The sequence below is a fragment of the Diabrotica virgifera genome, chromosome 8 (assembly GCF_917563875.1).
Source record: "Diabrotica virgifera virgifera chromosome 8, PGI_DIABVI_V3a".
In the NCBI taxonomy this organism is placed as follows: Eukaryota; Metazoa; Arthropoda; class Insecta; order Coleoptera; family Chrysomelidae; genus Diabrotica; species Diabrotica virgifera.
Window position 1 is genome coordinate 3,306,347 of NC_065450.1, and position 19,411 is coordinate 3,325,757.

At 32.9% G+C, this 19,411-nt stretch overlaps 2 protein-coding genes across 7 annotated transcripts in view; one reads left to right on the top strand and one right to left on the bottom strand.

Annotated features, from left to right (window-relative positions):
• The window catches only part of LOC126889719 (uncharacterized), a 632,478-nt gene that overhangs the window by 376,793 nt on the left and 236,274 nt on the right, over nt 1-19,411 (top strand). The gene's annotated exons all lie outside the window — the stretch shown is intronic.
• The window catches only part of LOC126889722 (fez family zinc finger protein 2-like), a 54,583-nt gene that overhangs the window by 9,019 nt on the left and 26,153 nt on the right, over nt 1-19,411 (bottom strand). The window contains exons 1-2 of one of the 6 annotated variants that reach the window (XM_050658271.1): nt 13,212-13,390; nt 1,099-1,602 (exon numbers count right to left, since the gene is read on the bottom strand). In XM_050658271.1, the coding sequence (XP_050514228.1) occupies nt 1,130-1,602; nt 13,212-13,254 (516 nt within the window). In that variant the 5' untranslated portion in view covers nt 13,255-13,390 and the 3' untranslated portion in view covers nt 1,099-1,129. Of the gene's footprint in view, nt 1-1,098; nt 1,603-3,431; nt 3,615-11,192; nt 11,697-13,211; nt 13,392-19,411 lie in introns of those variants that run through there. The other 5 variants (XM_050658269.1, XM_050658275.1, XM_050658273.1 and 2 more) reach the window with 5 other exon arrangements.

A 19,411-nucleotide genomic window follows, 5' to 3' on the forward strand; every position in this document is an offset into this window, starting at 1 on the left:
ATTATCTTGTGGACTATTAGTATTTCTTGATTTTTCAACTGCGATACCTGTTTTTGTAACTGTTTCACACCTTCTTGTTTTTAATATATTTCTTAATGCCGGTTGAATTTTTTTTGTCAAATATGAAACATATTTTTCAAAATCGTCTTCATCTTTCGATTGCATTTGTGAATTTCTCAAATTAATCCGTAAATTCAAATTGATCTGATTATGCTCAAGACCTTTGTTTTCCAATATTTGCATAGATAATTCTTTATTTTTTTCTTGGTTACCCATATCTGATTCTGTAATGGAGCCATGGGATGAACATTCTTCATTTGTTTTTTTTTTATCTTTTAGTGACCAAATTCACAATTGATCGTCGAGATTTCAAATTCTCCTGGCTGGGAAGAGATACATGTTGAATTTCGGATTGAGCAAAAGATTTAAAACTTGTTACAGCTTTATTTTTTCTCATATTTTTATGTGTCTTCCTCAAAGCTGTAACTTTTTCATGTCTCAGTGTTAAAAAACTGGTTCTTCTAGGACGAAAATTAAAATCTTCGGAGTGTACTCTTCTCCGAGGTAAACTTGAGCTTATAGGTACAATTTGATCACAAGATTTGTTTAGCAAAGAATTATCCTTTATTGGAGGTATGGTGCTAATTTGAATTTGGGCATTAGATGAACTACTTTCAACAGAAACAAAATTTGAATTTGCGCTATAATAAGTAGTTTCACCAAAAGCAGAATTTGAATTTGAGGTATAGTCAGTAGTTCTGCCATTTCTCCCTAACGAGTCTTCTTGAATTTCTACTTTTTTTTTCGATAGCTTTGGCATTTTTTAAATATTTTGCAGGAATCTATACACTTATTGAATTTATGTACGTTCTTACTATTCACATTAATTATTAAAATATACAAATGCACAATAACACAAAAATCACAAACTACAAAGAAAATATACTACACAACAACTATAGAACTACACTACCACTACTATTTTCATGGGATGAACATTTTTCATTTGATCGTCGAGAGTTCGAATTCTCCTGGCTGGGAAGAGATACATGTTGAATTTCGGATTGAACAAAAGATTCTGATAGAATGAACTACAGATAACACACTTAATTTTATTAAAATTACACACTTATTTATTATGAACTCTTTCCATGTGTCTTTTCAAATGGTAATTTGTACTAAATTGTTTTTCACAAATATCACATTTTGGAATGTTTCCCTCGTGTTGATGATTTTTATGGACACCTAGAGCATAGACCGTTAAAAACTGCGCGCCACAAATTTGACACGAACGTGATCTTTTGTCTTTAGCATGAATTTTTAGATGCCTTTTTAGTGCATAGTGTGTGCTAAGCACTTTCTTGCATATATCACACGTTCTGTTGGCCACGAAATCAGCCCTACAGTTATCGTCTGCTCTAGGTGTCGTAGGCTGTTGTTCAGCCCTATGGTCATCTTCTGCTCTATTCCGGTGAATTTTTCTATGTCTTTTCAATGCGTAATGAGTACTAAGAACTTTATTGCAGATTTCACAAGTTCTGTCGTCCACGAAATCGGCCCTGTTTACTTCTGCCCTGGATGTTGTTGCCTGATGTTCAGAATCTAAAATAAAAAAAAAAACAATAAAAGAAGTGCACTAGATTTGAGAATAAAACATTAACATTTAAAACTGGGTAAAATTACCTCTTGGTTTTTAAAAATAAATACAATATTAAGAACACCATTTTAATCTGATTGTTTTTTCTTTCTGTTCTGTATGTATCAGAGTTAAAACACACCATCAAAAGATGTCATAGGATAAATATAAAATTTACTATCCTTACCAAATTTTAGAATGTATTTTGTTCATTATTTTCTGTATTTTATGTTTGTGTTAGTATTGTTGAAGGACATAAAGCTTTTTTTAAATAATCTCAACGACTAGTAGCTTGTACTGACGAATTGTGATATTTTATTTTACATATTATTACAGAGTCTTGAAAAAGGAATAAAACAATAATTCCGAAAGCTAGACAAAAAGTCAAAAGAGTGTTTTTCTTTAACATTGGCCATTTCCAGTGTCGGTATGATCAAGAAGCAATAAAATTTTTATTTGAAGCCATCTTCCAACAAAAAATCATATTACCATTGTACGTCGCTTCTCTCCTATATATTTAAGCAGTCGTAACCCAACCATTAGATCAACTTTATGGGAATTTTTCAAACGGACCAAACGGAAAATTTAAACCTCCTCTTCAAACAGTGTTGCGTGAATGCGAAATGTTAGGGCCGTAGTTGTATTTCCCTACTGTCTCTCCTTTCATGTTACTTACCTTTAACCGTTGCCTGTATTGTCTGTTTAAAAAAAAGTCGCTATGACGGGCACCTTAGCGTGAAGCGTGTGTCCATGTTATTCCTTGCTGTACAATCTTCAATAGTGTTTCCACTGGGAATGTTAGGAAATCGAGTGAATGTGCGTAATGGAAACTGACCGGCATAATCTATATATTATTTTACTGTATATGTATGTATACACCGTTCTTAGGCGTCAACGCCCTTCGGTAGGGATCTATGGAGGAGTATCACCAAGCCGGAAGCCCTTATCCCTTCCCGTACCGCTCCTCCATAGGCCGATCAGACGCCAGTTTATTCCAGACCAAGCCGTAGACTCTATTGAGTTTTATACTACGGCGTTGGCCTTTTATAAATTTCATGACCTAGCTGAGGCTCGAACCAGCGACCGCAAATCGCAAATCCACTAAACTTGTCGATCGACTGAGCCCCAGCTAACTGGACCGTCAAGACCGACATTTTTTTTTTTTTTTTTTACTGTATATATGTGTATATATTATTATGAAATGTAATTTTTTACGTATTAATAAATTGTCTGTCTAAATATGACTTGAACCTAAGGCAAAAAAAAATATTTTAATATCGTCTTCGTCTTTACATTGTATTTGTGAATTTCCCAAATTAATTCTTAAATTCAAAAGACCTTTGTTTTCCAATTGTAGAGATACTTCTTTAATTTGATGGTATGGACATTTTTCATTTGATCGTCGAGATTTCGAATTCTCCTGGCTGGGAAGAGATACATGTTGAATTTCGGATTGAACAAAAGATTCAAAACTTGTTATAGCTTTCTTTTTTCTGGATATATTATTTTTATGGCGTTTCCTAAAAGTTCTACCACGCCAATTAAAATCTTCAGAGTGTATTCTTCTCGCAGCTGTACTTGCTTGTAGGTACAGAAAATTCATTGTTCAGACTGTCGAGATTTCAAATTCTCCTGGCTGGGAAGAGACACAGAATATAAATAAACTGTTGCCACTTGCGTCTCAGTTTTCTTTTTTCTGTTATCATTTCTCTGATTTTTATTTTATTTAATTTACAATAAAATACAAGTTGTTAAAAGTTAAAAAGTTTGTCAGTTATATTTAAAATATACTTACATGGTCCCGGATTATAGATGACTGTGCCGGTGCTCGTATCCATTGAATTGAATGATGTAGCACTACTGGTGCCAGGAGGATTTATTATTATTTCATCAATCACCAGGTTACCTTCACAAGAGATAACAATTAACTGCTGATATTTATTAGACCAACTGTAGCGTCGCCCCTATTAGGTAATTTTTATTCCGATTCGTTTTTTGCACAAACTTACTAAAAAAGAGGTAAAAAGGTCAAAAATCCACAGGGTGCCGCGGTCGAAAAATTCTCTAAACAATTTTTTTTAATTCAAAAAATCAGGTTCTTCAATTCGTACAATTTTCTTAGATTCTTTGGGTCATTATAAATAAAAAAAGGTCAAAATATAAATAAACTGTTTCCACTTGCGTCTCAGTTTTCTTTTTTCTGTTATCATTTCTCTGATTTTTATTTTATTTAATTTACAATAAAATACAAGTTGTTAAAAGTTAAAAAGTTTGTCAGTTATATTTAAAATATACTTACATGGTCCAGAATTGTAAATAACGGTGCCGGTGTTAGAAGTATCCATGGAATTGTCGAAATGCCGTAACGGTGATATAGTACTACTTGTGCCAGGCATTGGTGTTGGAGGCGACACCAGAGTAGTACTACTCCCAGGAGCATTTATAATCGTCTCATCAATCACCAGGTTACCTTCACAAGAGATAACAATTAACTGCTGATATTTATTAGACCAACTGTAGCGTCGCCCCCATTAGGTAATTTTTATTCCGATTCGTTTTTTGCACAAACTTACTAAAACAGAGGTAAAAAGGTCAAAAATCCACAAGGTGTCGCGATCGAAGAATTCTCTAAACAATTTTTTTTTAATTCACAAAATCAGTTCTTCCAGTTCGTACAATTTTTTTTAGATTCTTTGGGTCATTATAAATAAAAAAGGTCTCTTGTGATTTTTCTCTGAAATTGATCGTTGTCGAGTTATACGCGACTTAAAATTGGAAAATGAAGCAATAAAATTTTTATTTGAAGCCATCTTCCAACAAAAAATCATATTACCATTGTACGTCGCTTCTCTCCTGTATTTAAGCAGTCGTAACCCAACCATTAGATCAACTTTATGGGAATTTTTCAAACGGACCAAACGGAAAATTTAAACCTCCTCTTCAAACAGTGTTGCGTGAATGCGAAATGTTAGGGCCGTAGTTGTATTTTCCTACTGTCTCTCCTTTCATGTTACTTACCTTTAACCGTTGCCTGTATTGTCTGTTTAAAAAAAAAGTCGCTATGACGGGCACCTTAGCGTGAAGCGTGTGTCCATGTTATTCCTTGCTGTACAATCTTCAATAGTGTTTCCAATGGGAATGTTAGGAAATCCAGTGAATGTGCGTAATGGAAACTGACCGGCATAATCTATATATTATTTTACTGTGTATATGTGTATATATTATTATAAAATGTAATTTTTTACGTATTAATAAATTGTCTGTCTAAATATGACTTGAACCTAAGCAAAAAAAAATCTTTTAATATCGTCTTCGTCTTTACATTGTATTTGTGAATTTCCCAAATTAATTCTTAAATTCAAAAGACCTTTGTTTTCCAATTGTAGAGATAATTCTTTAATTTGATGGGATGGACATTTTTCATTTGATCGTCGAGATTTCGAATTCTCCTGGCTGGGAAGAGATACATGTTGAATTTCGGATTGAACAAAAGATTCAAAACTTGTTATAGCTTTCTTTTTTCTGGATATATTATTTTTATGGCGTTTCCTAAAAGTTCTACCACGCCAATTAAAATCTTCAGAGTGTACTCTTCTCGCAGCTGTACTTGCTTGTACAGAAAATTCATTGTTCAGACTGTCGAGATTTCAAATTCTCCTGGCTGGGAAGAGACACAGAATATAAATAAACTGTTGCCACTTGCGTCTCAGTTTTCTTTTTTCTGTTATCATTTCTCTGATTTTTATTTTATTTAATTTACAATAAAATGCAAGTTGTGAAAAGTTAAAGAGTTTGTCAGTTATATTTAAAATATACTTACATGGTCCAGAATTGTAAATAACGGTGCCGGTGGTAGAAGAATCCGTGGAATTGTCGAAATGACGTAATGGTGATCTAGTACTACTCGTGCCAGGCACTTATGTTGGAGGAGACATCTGAGTAGTACTACTCCCAGGAGCATTTATGATAGTCTCGTCAATGACAAGGTTACCTTCACAAGAGATAACAATTAACTGCTGATATTTATTAGACCAAGTGTAGCGTCGCCCCCATTAGGTAATTTTTATTCCGATTCGTTTTTTCGGAGTCGAAAAATTCTCTAAACAATTTTTTTTAATTCAAAAAATCAGGTTCTTCAATTCGTTCAATTTTTTTAGATTCTTTGGGTCATTATAAATAAAAAAGGTCAAAATATAAATAAACTGTTGCCACTTGCGTCTCAGTTTTCTTTTTTCTGTTATCATTTCTCTGATTTTTATTTTATTTAATTTACAATAAAATACAAGTTGTTAAAAGTTGTTAAAAGTTAAAAAGTTTGTCAGTTATATTTAAAATATACTTACATGGTCCAGCATTGTAAATCACGGTGCCGGTGTTCGAAGTATCCATTGACTTGTCGAAATGACGTAATGGTGATCTAGTACTACTCGTGCCAGGCACTGGTGTTGGAGGAGACATCTGAGTAGTACTACTCCCAGGAGCATTTATGATAGTCTCGTCAATGACAAGGTTACCTTCACAAGAGATAACAATTAACTGCTGATATTTATTAGACCAACTGTAGCGTCGCCCCCATTAGGTAATTTTTATTCCGATTCGTTTTTTCGGAGTCGAAAAATTCTCTAAACAATTTTTTTTAATTCAAGAAATCAGTTCTTCCAGTTCGTACAAATTTTTTTAGATTCTTTGGGTCATTATAAATAAAAAAGGTCTCTTGTGATTTTTCTCTGAAATTGATCGTTGTCGAGTTATACGCGACTTAAAATTGGAAAAATGAAAAAATGGCCATTTTCCAGTGTCTGTATAATCAAGAAGCAATAAAATTTTTATTTGAAGCCATCTTCCAACAAAAAATCGTATTACCATTGTTCGTCGCTTCTCTCCTATATTTAAGCAGTCGTAACCCAACCATTAGATCAACTTTATGGGAATTTTTCATAAGGACCAAACGGAAAATTTAAACCTCCTCTTCAAACAGTGTTGCGTGAATGCGAAATGTTAGGGCCGTAGTTGTATTTTCCTACTGTCTCTCCTTTCATGTTACTTACCTTTAACCGTTGCCTGTATTGTCTGTTTAAAAAAAAAGTCGCTATGACGGGCACCTTAGCGTGAAGCGTGTGTCCATGTTATTCCTTGCTGTACAATCTTCAATAGTGTTTCCAATGGGAAGGTTAGGAAATCGAGTGAATGTGCGTAATGGAAACTGACCGGCATAATCTATGTAATATTTTACTGTATATATGTGTATATATTATTATAAAATGTAATTTTTTTTGTATTAATACCCATATCAAACTACTTTCAGAACGTCCAAACCAGACACGCACTCCTCCTGAGGCTTGTCTGGAAGCTACAGGCATATACCTCTTCAAACTTTTGAAAACCTCAAAATAATTTGCATCATCATACGAAGTTTCTATTATATCTGGGGACGAATTTTCATCTGCACTATTTGTGTTAGCATCTTCCAAATCATTAGAAGCCCGAACAATTAAATTTGACAATTTCTTCTTCAATGATTCTTCAGGTGGTATATACATACTAGAGCTTCCATTATCTTGTGGACTATTAGTATTTCTTGATTTTTCAACTACGATACCTGTTTTTGTAACTGTTTCACACCTTCTTGTTTTTAATATATTTCTTAATGCCGGTTGAATTTTTTTTGTCAAATATGAAACATATTTTTCAAAATCGTCTTCATCTTTCGATTGCATTTGTGAATTTCTCAAATTAATCCGTAAATTCAAATTGATCTGATTATGCTCAAGACCTTTGTTTTCCAATATTTGCATAGATAATTCTTTATTTTTTTCTTGGTTACCCATATCTGATTCTGTAATGGAGCCATGGGATGAACATTCTTCATTTGTTTTTTTTTATCTTTTAGTGACCAAATTCACAATTGATCGTCGAGATTTCAAATTCTCCTGGCTGGGAAGAGATACATGTTGAATTTCGGATTGAGCAAAAGATTTAAAACTTGTTACAGCTTTATTTTTTCTCATATTTTTATGTGTCTTCCTCAAAGCTGTAACTTTTTCATGTCTCAGTGTTAAAAAACTGGTTCTTCTAGGACGAAAATTAATACTTTCGGAGTGTACTCTTCTCCGAGGTAAACTTGAGCTTGTAGGTACAATTTGATCAAAAGATTTGTTTAGCAAAGAATTATTCTTTATTGGAGGTATGGTGCTAATTTGAATTTGGGCATTAGATAAACTACTTTCAACAGAAACAAAATTTGAATTTGCGCTATAATAAGTAGTTTCACCAAAAGCAGAATTTGAATTTGAGGTATAGTCAGTAGTTCTGCCATTTCTCCCTAACGAGACTTCTTGAATTTCTACTTTTTTTTTTTCGATAGCTTTGGCATTTTTTAAATATTTTGCAGGAATCTATACACTTATTGAATTTATGTACGTTCTTACTATTCACATTAATTATTAAAATATACAAATGCACAATAACACAAAAATCACAAACTACAAAGAAAATATACTACACAACAACTATAGAACTACACTACCACTACTATTTTCATGGGATGAACATTTTTCATTTGATCGTCGAGAGTTCGAATTCTCCTGGCTGGGAAGAGATACATGTTGAATTTCGGATTGAACAAAAGATTCAAAACTTGTTAAAGCTTTCTTTTTTCTGGATATATTATTTTTATGGCGTTTCCTAAAAGTTCTACCACGCCAATTAAAATTTTCAGAGTGTACTCTTCTCGCAGCTGTACTTGCTTGTAGATACAGAAAATTCATTGTTCAGACTGTCGAGATTTCAAGTTCTCCTGGCTGGGAAGAGACACAGACATGTTGAATTTCGGATTGAACAAAAGATTTAACACCTGTTATAGCTTTATTTTTTTTATGGCGTGTCCTAAAAGATGCAACTTTTTCATGTCTCAGTGTTATCAAACTGGTTCTTCTAACACGCCAATTAAAATCTTCAGATTGTACTCTACTCGGAGCTGTACTTGCTTGTAGGTACAGAAAATTCATTGTTCAGACTGTCGAGATTTCAAATTCTCCTGGCTGGGAAGAGACACAGAATATAAATAAATTGTTGCCACTTGCGTCTCAGTTTTCTTTTTTCTGTTATCATTTCTCTGATTTTTATTTTATTTAATTTCCAATAAAATACAAGTTGTTAAAAGTTAAAAAGTTTGTCAGTTATATTGAAAATATACTTACATGGTCCAGAATTGTAAATAACGGTGCCGGTGTTAGAAGTATCCATGGAATTGTCGAAATGCCGTAACGGTGATATAGTACTACTTGTGCCAGGCATTGGTGTTGGAGGCGACACCAGAGTAGTACTACTCCCAGGAGCATTTATAATCGTCTCATCAATCACCAGGTTACCTTCACAAGAGATAACAATTAACTGCTGATATTTATTAGACCAACTGTAGCGTCGCCCCCATTAGGTAATTTTTATTCCGATTCGTTTTTTGCACAAACTTACTAAAAAAGAGGTAAAAAGGTCAAAAATCCACAGGGTGCCGCGATCGAAAAATTCTCTAAACAATTTTTTTTAATTCAAGAAATCAGTTCTTCCAGTTCGTACAAATTTTTTTAGATTCTTTGGGTCATTATAAATAAAAAAGGTCTCTTGTGATTTTTCTCTGAAATTGATCGTTGTCGAGTTATACGCGACTTAAAATTGGAAAAATGAAAAAATGGCCATTTTCCAGTGTCTGTATAATCAAGAAGCAATAAAATTTTTATTTGAAGCCATCTTCCAACAAAAAATCATATTACCATTGTTCGTCGCTTCTCTCCTATATTTAAGCAGTCGTAACCCAACCATTAGATCAACTTTATGGGAATTTTTCATAAGGACCAAACGGAAAATTTAAACCTCCTCTTCAAACAGTGTTGCGTGAATGCGAAATGTTAGGGCCGTAGTTGTATTTTCCTACTGTCTCTCCTTTCATGTTACTTACCTTTAACCGTTGCCTGTATTGTCTGTTTAAAAAAAAAGTCGCTATGACGGGCACCTTAGCGTGAAGCGTGTGTCCATGTTATTCCTTGCTGTACAATCTTCAATAGTGTTTCCAATGGGAAGGTTAGGAAATCGAGTGAATGTGCGTAATGGAAACTGACCGGCATAATCTATGTAATATTTTACTGTATATATGTGTATATATTATTATAAAATGTAATTTTTTTTGTATTAATACCCATATCAAACTACTTTCAGAACGTCCAAACCAGACACGCACTCCTCCTGAGGCTTGTCTGGAAGCTACAGGCATATACCTCTTCAAACTTTTGAAAACCTCAAAATAATTTGCATCATCATACGAAGTTTCTATTATATCTGGGGACGAATTTTCATCTGCACTATTTGTGTTAGCATCTTCCAAATCATTAGAAGCCCGAACAATTAAATTTGACAATTTCTTCTTCAATGATTCTTCAGGTGGTATATACATACTAGAGCTTCCATTATCTTGTGGACTATTAGTATTTCTTGATTTTTCAACTACGATACCTGTTTTTGTAACTGTTTCACACCTTCTTGTTTTTAATATATTTCTTAATGCTGGTTGAATTTTTTTTGTCAAATATGAAACATATTTTTCAAAATCGTCTTCATCTTTCGATTGCATTTGTGAATTTCTCAAATTAATCCGTAAATTCAAATTGATCTGATTATGCTCAAGACCTTTGTTTTCCAATATTTGCATAGATAATTCTTTATTTTTTTCTTGGTTACCCATATCTGATTCTGTAATGGAGCCATGGGATGAACATTCTTCATTTGTTTTTTTTTTATCTTTTAGTGACCAAATTCACAATTGATCGTCGAGATTTCAAATTCTCCTGGCTGGGAAGAGATACATGTTGAATTTCGGATTGAGCAAAAGATTTAAAACTTGTTACAGCTTTATTTTTTCTCATATTTTTATGTGTCTTCCTCAAAGCTGTAACTTTTTCATGTCTCAGTGTTAAAAAACTGGTTCTTCTAGGACGAAAATTAATACTTTCGGAGTGTACTCTTCTCCGAGGTAAACTTGAGCTTGTAGGTACAATTTGATCAAAAGATTTGTTTAGCAAAGAATTATTCTTTATTGGAGGTATGGTGCTAATTTGAATTTGGGCATTAGATAAACTACTTTCAACAGAAACAAAATTTGAATTTGCGCTATAATAAGTAGTTTCACCAAAAGCAGAATTTGAATTTGAGGTATAGTCAGTAGTTCTGCCATTTCTCCCTAACGAGTCTTCTTGAATTTCTACTTTTTTTTTCGATAGCTTTGGCATTTTTTAAATATTTTGCAGGAATCTATACACTTATTGAATTTATGTACGTTCTTACTATTCACATTAATTATTAAAATATACAAATGCACAATAACACAAAAATCACAAACTACAAAGAAAATATACTACACAACAACTATAGAACTACACTACCACTACTATTTTCATGGGATGAACATTTTTCATTTGATCGTCGAGAGTTCGAATTCTCCTGGCTGGGAAGAGATACATGTTGAATTTCGGATTGAACAAAAGATTCTGATAGAATGAACTACAGATAACACACTTAATTTTATTAAAATTACACACTTATTTATTATGAACTCTTTCCATGTGTCTTTTCAAATGGTAATTTGTACTAAATTGTTTTTCACAAATATCACATTTTGGAATGTTTCCCTCGTGTTGATGATTTTTATGGACACCTAGAGCATAGACCGTTAAAAACTGCGCGCCACAAATTTGACACGAACGTGATCTTTTGTCTTTAGCATGAATTTTTAGATGCCTTTTTAGTGCATAGTGTGTGCTAAGCACTTTCTTGCATATATCACACGTTCTGTTGGCCACGAAATCAGCCCTACAGTTATCGTCTGCTCTAGGTGTCGTAGGCTGTTGTTCAGCCCTATGGTCATCTTCTGCTCTATTCCGGTGAATTTTTCTATGTCTTTTCAATGCGTAATGAGTACTAAGAACTTTATTGCAGATTTCACAAGTTCTGTCGTCCACGAAATCGGCCCTGTTTACTTCTGCCCTGGATGTTGTTGCCTGATGTTCAGAATCTAAAATAAAAAAAAAACAATAAAAGAAGTGCACTAGATTTGAGAATAAAACATTAACATTTAAAACTGGGTAAAATTACCTCTTGGTTTTTAAAAATAAATACAATATTAAGAACACCATTTTAATCTGATTGTTTTTTCTTTCTGTTCTGTATGTATCAGAGTTAAAACACACCATCAAAAGATGTCATAGGATAAATATAAAATTTACTATCCTTACCAAATTTTAGAATGTATTTTGTTCATTATTTTCTGTATTTTATGTTTGTGTTAGTATTGTTGAAGGACATAAAGCTTTTTTTAAATAATCTCAACGACTAGTAGCTTGTACTGACGAATTGTGATATTTTATTTTACATATTATTACAGAGTCTTGAAAAAGGAATAAAACAATAATTCCGAAAGCTAGACAAAAAGTCAAAAGAGTGTTTTTCTTTAACATTGGCCATTTCCAGTGTCGGTATGATCAAGAAGCAATAAAATTTTTATTTGAAGCCATCTTCCAACAAAAAATCATATTACCATTGTACGTCGCTTCTCTCCTATATATTTAAGCAGTCGTAACCCAACCATTAGATCAACTTTATGGGAATTTTTCAAACGGACCAAACGGAAAATTTAAACCTCCTCTTCAAACAGTGTTGCGTGAATGCGAAATGTTAGGGCCGTAGTTGTATTTCCCTACTGTCTCTCCTTTCATGTTACTTACCTTTAACCGTTGCCTGTATTGTCTGTTAAAAAAAAAGTCGCTATGACGGGCACCTTAGCGTGAAGCGTGTGTCCATGTTATTCCTTGCTGTACAATCTTCAATAGTGTTTCCACTGGGAATGTTAGGAAATCGAGTGAATGTGCGTAATGGAAACTGACCGGCATAATCTATATATTATTTTACTGTATATATGTGTATATATTATTATGAAATGTAATTTTTTACGTATTAATAAATTGTCTGTCTAAATATGACTTGAACCTAAGGCAAAAAAAAATATTTTAATATCGTCTTCGTCTTTACATTGTATTTGTGAATTTCCCAAATTAATTCTTAAATTCAAAAGACATTTGTTTTCCAATTGTAGAGATACTTCTTTAATTTGATGGTATGGACATTTTTCATTTGATCGTCGAGATTTCGAATTCTCCTGGCTGGGAAGAGATACATGTTGAATTTCGGATTGAACAAAAGATTCAAAACTTGTTATAGCTTTCTTTTTTCTGGATATATTATTTTTATGGCGTTTCCTAAAAGTTCTACCACGCCAATTAAAATCTTCAGAGTGTACTCTTCTCGCAGCTGTACTTGCTTGTAGGTACAGAAAATTCATTGTTCAGACTGTCGAGATTTCAAATTCTCCTGGCTGGGAAGAGACACAGAATATAAATAAACTGTTGCCACTTGCGTCTCAGTTTTCTTTTTTCTGTTATCATTTCTCTGATTTTTATTTTATTTAATTTACAATAAAATACAAGTTGTTAAAAGTTAAAAAGTTTGTCAGTTATATTTAAAATATACTTACATGGTCCCGGATTATAGATGACTGTGCCGGTGCTCGTATCCATTGAATTGAATGATGTAGCACTACTGGTGCCAGGAGGATTTATTATTATTTCATCAATCACCAGGTTACCTTCACAAGAGATAACAATTAACTGCTGATATTTATTAGACCAACTGTAGCGTCGCCCCTATTAGGTAATTTTTATTCCGATTCGTTTTTTGCACAAACTTACTAAAAAAGAGGTAAAAAGGTCAAAAATCCACAGGGTGCCGCGGTCGAAAAATTCTCTAAACAATTTTTTTTAATTCAAAAAATCAGGTTCTTCAATTCGTACAATTTTCTTAGATTCTTTGGGTCATTATAAATAAAAAAAGGTCAAAATATAAATAAACTGTTTCCACTTGCGTCTCAGTTTTCTTTTTTCTGTTATCATTTCTCTGATTTTTATTTTATTTAATTTACAATAAAATACAAGTTGTTAAAAGTTAAAAAGTTTGTCAGTTATATTTAAAATATACTTACATGGTCCAGAATTGTAAATAACGGTGCCGGTGTTAGAAGTATCCATGGAATTGTCGAAATGCCGTAACGGTGATATAGTACTACTTGTGCCAGGCATTGGTGTTGGAGGCGACACCAGAGTAGTACTACTCCCAGGAGCATTTATAATCGTCTCATCAATCACCAGGTTACCTTCACAAGAGATAACAATTAACTGCTGATATTTATTAGACCAACTGTAGCGTCGCCCCCATTAGGTAATTTTTATTCCTATTCGTTTTTTGCACAAACTTACTAAAACAGAGGTAAAAAGGTCAAAAATCCACAAGGTGTCGCGATCGAAGAATTCTCTAAACAATTTTTTTTTAATTCACAAAATCAGTTCTTCCAGTTCGTACAATTTTTTTTAGATTCTTTGGGTCATTATAAATAAAAAAGGTCTCTTGTGATTTTTCTCTGAAATTGATCGTTGTCGAGTTATACGCGACTTAAAATTGGAAAATGAAGCAATAAAATTTTTATTTGAAGCCATCTTCCAACAAAAAATCATATTACCATTGTACGTCGCTTCTCTCCTGTATTTAAGCAGTCGTAACCCAACCATTAGATCAACTTTATGGGAATTTTTCAAACGGACCAAACGGAAAATTTAAACCTCCTCTTCAAACAGTGTTGCGTGAATGCGAAATGTTTGGGCCGTAGTTGTATTTTCCTACTGTCTCTCCTTTCATGTTACTTACCTTTAACCGTTGCCTGTATTGTCTGTTTAAAAAAAAAGTCGCTATGACGGGCACCTTAGCGTGAAGCGTGTGTCCATGTTATTCCTTGCTGTACAATCTTCAATAGTGTTTCCAATGGGAATGTTAGGAAATCCAGTGAATGTGCGTAATGGAAACTGACCGGCATAATCTATATATTATTTTACTGTATATATGTGTATATATTATTATAAAATGTAATTTTTTACGTATTAATAAATTGTCTGTCTAAATATGACTTGAACCTAAGCAAAAAAAAATCTTTTAATATCGTCTTCGTCTTTACATTGTATTTGTGAATTTCCCAAATTAATTCTTAAATTCAAAAGACCTTTGTTTTCCAATTGTAGAGATAATTCTTTAATTTGATGGGATGGACATTTTTCATTTGATCGTCGAGATTTCGAATTCTCCTGGCTGGGAAGAGATACATGTTGAATTTCGGATTGAACAAAAGATTCAAAACTTGTTATAGCTTTCTTTTTTCTGGATATATTATTTTTATGGCGTTTCCTAAAAGTTCTACCACGCCAATTAAAATCTTCAGAGTGTACTCTTCTCGCAGCTGTACTTGCTTGTACAGAAAATTCATTGTTCAGACTGTCGAGATTTCAAATTCTCCTGGCTGGGAAGAGACACAGAATATAAATAAACTGTTGCCACTTGCGTCTCAGTTTTCTTTTTTCTGTTATCATTTCTCTGATTTTTATTTTATTTAATTTATAATAAAATATAAGTTGTTAAAAGTTAAAAAGTTTGTCAGTTATATTTAAAATATACTTACATGGTCCAGCATTGTAGATAATGGTCCCATCCGTGGAATTGTCGGAAATACTCTTATTAGCATTTATAATAGTTTCGTCTATTACCATGTCACCTTCACAAGAGATAACAATTAACTGCTGATATTTATTAGACCAACTGTAGCGTCGCCCCCATTAGGTAATTTTTATTCCAATTCGTTTTTTGCACAAACTTACTAAAAAAGAGGTAAAAAGGTCAAAAATCCACAGGGTGCCGCGGTCGAAAAATTCTCTAAACAATTTTTTTTAATTCAAAAAATCAGGTTCTTTAATTCGTACAATTTTTTTAGATTCTTTGGGTCATTATAAATAAAAAAGGTCAAAATATAAAGAAACTGTTGCCACTTGCGTCTCAGTTTTCTTTTTTCTGTTATCATTTCTCTGATTTTTATTTTATTTAATTTACAATAAAATACAAGTTGTTAAAAGTTAAAAAGTTTGTCAGTTATATTTAAAATATACTTACATGGTTCCGGATTATAGATGACTGTGCCGGTGCTCGTATCCATTGAATTGAATGATGTAGCACTACTGGTGCCAGGAGGATTTATTATTGTTTCATCAATCACCAGGTTACCTTCACAAGAGATAACAATTAACTGCTGATATTTATTAGACCAACTGTAGCGTCGCCCCCATTAGGTAATTTTTATTCCGATTCGTTTTTTGCACAAACTTACTAAAAAAGAGGTAAAAAGGTCAAAAATTCACAGGGTGCCGCGATCGAAAAATTCTCTAAACAATTTTTTTTTAATTCAAAAAATCAGTTCTTCCAGTTCGTACAAATTTTTTTAGATTCTTTGGGTCATTATAAATAAAAAAGGTCTCTTGTGATTTTTCTCTGAAATTGATCGTTGTCGAGTTATACGCGACTTAACATTGGAAAAATGAAAAAATGGCCATTTTCCAGTGTCTGTATAATCAAGAAGCAATAAAATTTTTATTTGAAGCCATCTTCCAACAAAAAATCATATTACCATTGTACGTCGCTTCTCTCCTATATTTAAGCAGTCGTAACCCAACCATTAGATCAACTTTATGGGAATTTTTCAAACGGACCAAACGGAAAATTTAAACCTCCTCTTCAAACAGTGTTGCGTGAATGCGAAATGTTAGGGCCGTAGTTGTATTTTCCTACTGTCTCTCCTTTCATGTTACTTACCTTTAACCGTTGCCTGTATTGTCTGTTTAAAAAAAAAGTCGCTATGACGGGCACCTTAGCGTGAAGCGTGTGTCCATGTTATTCCTTGCTGTACAATCTTCAATAGTGTTTCCAATGGGAAGGTTAGGAAATCGAGTGAATGTGCGTAATGGAAACTGACCGGCATAATCTATGTAATATTTTACTGTATATATGTGTATATATTATTATAAAATGTAATTTTTTTTGTATTAATACCCATATCAAACTACTTTCAGAACGTCCAAACCAGACACGCACTCCTCCTGAGGCTTGTCTGGAAGCTACAGGCATATACCTCTTCAAACTTTTGAAAACCTCAAAATAATTTGCATCATCATACGAAGTTTCTATTATATCTGGGGACGAATTTTCATCTTCACTATTTGTGTTTGCATCTTTTATATCAGAATCATCATACGAACTATCTATTATATCTGGGGACGAATTTTCATCTGCACTATTTGTGTTAGCATCTTCCAAATCATTAGAAGCCCGAACACTTAAATTTGACAATTTCTTCTTCAATGATTCTTCAGGTGGTATATACATACTAGAGCTTCCATTATATTGTGGACTATTAGTATTTCTTGATTTTTCAACTGTGATACCTGTTTTTGTAACTGTTTCACACCTTCTTGTTTTTAATATATTTCTTAATGCCGGTTGAATTTTTTTTGTCAAATATGAAACATATTTTTCAAAATCGTCTTCATCTTTCGATTGCATTTGTGAATTTCTCAAATTAATCCGTAAATTCAAATTGATCTGATTATGCTCAAGACCTTTGTTTTCCAATATTTGTATAGATAATTCTTTATTTTTTTCTTGGTTACCCATATCTGATTCTGTAATGGAGCCATGGGATGAACATTCTTCATTTGTTTTTTTTTTATCTTTTAGTGACCAAATTCACAATTGATCCTCGAGATTTCAAATTCTCCTGGCTGGGAAGAGATACATGTTGAATTTCGGATTGAGCAAAAGATTTAAAACTTGTTACAGCTTTATTTTTTCTCATATTTTTATGTGTCTTCCTCAAAGCTGTAACTTTTTCACGTCTCAGTGTTACCAAACTGGTTGAATTTTCACCATAACCAGAATTTGAATTTGAGGTATAATCAGTAGTTTCATCATTTCTCTGTAATGAGTCTTCTTGAATTTCTACTTTTTTTTATTTTTTTTGGATAGCTTTGGCATTTTTTACACGAATCGTTTACTTTGCTCGTAAATATATATAAATAAAATAAATAAATAAAATATACAAATGCACAATAAGAAAAATCACAAACTACACAGAAAATACTACACAACAACTATAGAACTAGAACTAGACTACCACTCAGGCACTCAGAGTTCAGAGATATGTAAAGAAAATAGATCAGGCTAGTCAGTACAGTTTTTTTGCTATTGGAATCAGTTAGTTCACTCTAGTTTTTATGCGGTTCCTGCGCTAGCAGAAACTCCTGGCTGCTGCGCAGTAGACTAGGAGGAAAATGTGCGCTGTTGCAAGATTTAAAATATTCCGATAAAGAATACATTCCAAAATTATAATAAAATAATTATTATTATCGATTTTTTTTCAGAAAGCTGAATCCGTAAATTCAAATTGATCTGATTATGCTCAAGACCTTTGTTTTCCAATATTTGTATAGATAATTCTTTATTTTTTTCTTGGTTACCCATATCTGATTCTGTAATGGAGCCATGGGATGAACATTCTTCATTTGTTTTTTTTTATCTTTTAGTGACCAAATTCACAATTGATCGTCGAGATTTCAAATTCTCCTGGCTGGGAAGAGATACATGTTGAATTTCGGATTGAGCAAAAGATTTAAAACTTGTTACAGCTTTATTTTTTCTCATATTTTTATGTGTCTTCCTCAAAGCTGTAACTTTTTCATGTCTCAGTGTTAAAAAACTGGTTCTTCTAGGACGAAAATTAAAATCTTCGGAGTGTACTCTTCTCCGAGGTAAACTTGAGCTTGTAGGTACAATTTGATCACAAGATTTGTTTAGCAAAGAATTATCCTTTATTGGAGGTATGGTGCTAATTTGAATTTGGGCATTAGATGAACTACTTTCAACAGAAACAAAATTTGAATTTGCGCTATAATAAGTAGTTTCACCAAAAGCAGAATTTGAATTTGAGGTATAGTCAGTAGTTCTGCCATTTCTCCCTAACGAGTCTTGTTGAATTTCTACTTTTTTTTGGATAGCTTTGGCATTTTTTAAATATTTTACAGGAATCTATACACTTATTGAATTTATGTACGTTCTTACTATTCAATTTTAATTATTAAAATATACAAATGCACAATAACACAAAAATCACAAACTACAAAGAAAATATACTACACAACAACTATAGAACTACACTACCACTACTATTTTCATGGGATGAACATTTTTCATTTGATCGTCGAGATTTCGAATTCTCCTGGCTGGGAAGAGATACATGTTGAATTTCGGATTGAACAAAAGATTCAAAACTTGTTATAGCTTTCTTTTTTCTGGACATATTATTTTTATGGCGTTTCCTAAAAGTTCTACCACGCCAATTCAAATTTTCAGAGTGTACTCTTCTCGCAGCTGTACTTGCTTGTAGATACAGAAAATTCATTGTTCAGACTGTCGAGATTTCAAGTTCTCCTGGCTGGGAAGAGACACAGACATGTTGAATTTCGGATTGAACAAAAGATTTAACACTTGTTATAGCTTTATTTTTTTTATGACGTGTCCTAAAAGATGCAACTTTTTCATGTCTCAGTAACGCATGCAACGGTGATATATTACTACTTGTGCCAGGCATTGGTGTTGGAGGCGACACCAGAGTAGTACTACTCCCAGGAGCATTTATAATTGTCTCATCAATCACCAGGTTACCTTCCCAAGAGATAACAATTAACTGCTGATATTTATTAGACCAACTGTAGCGTCGCCCCCATTAGGTAATTTTTATTCCGATTCGTTTTT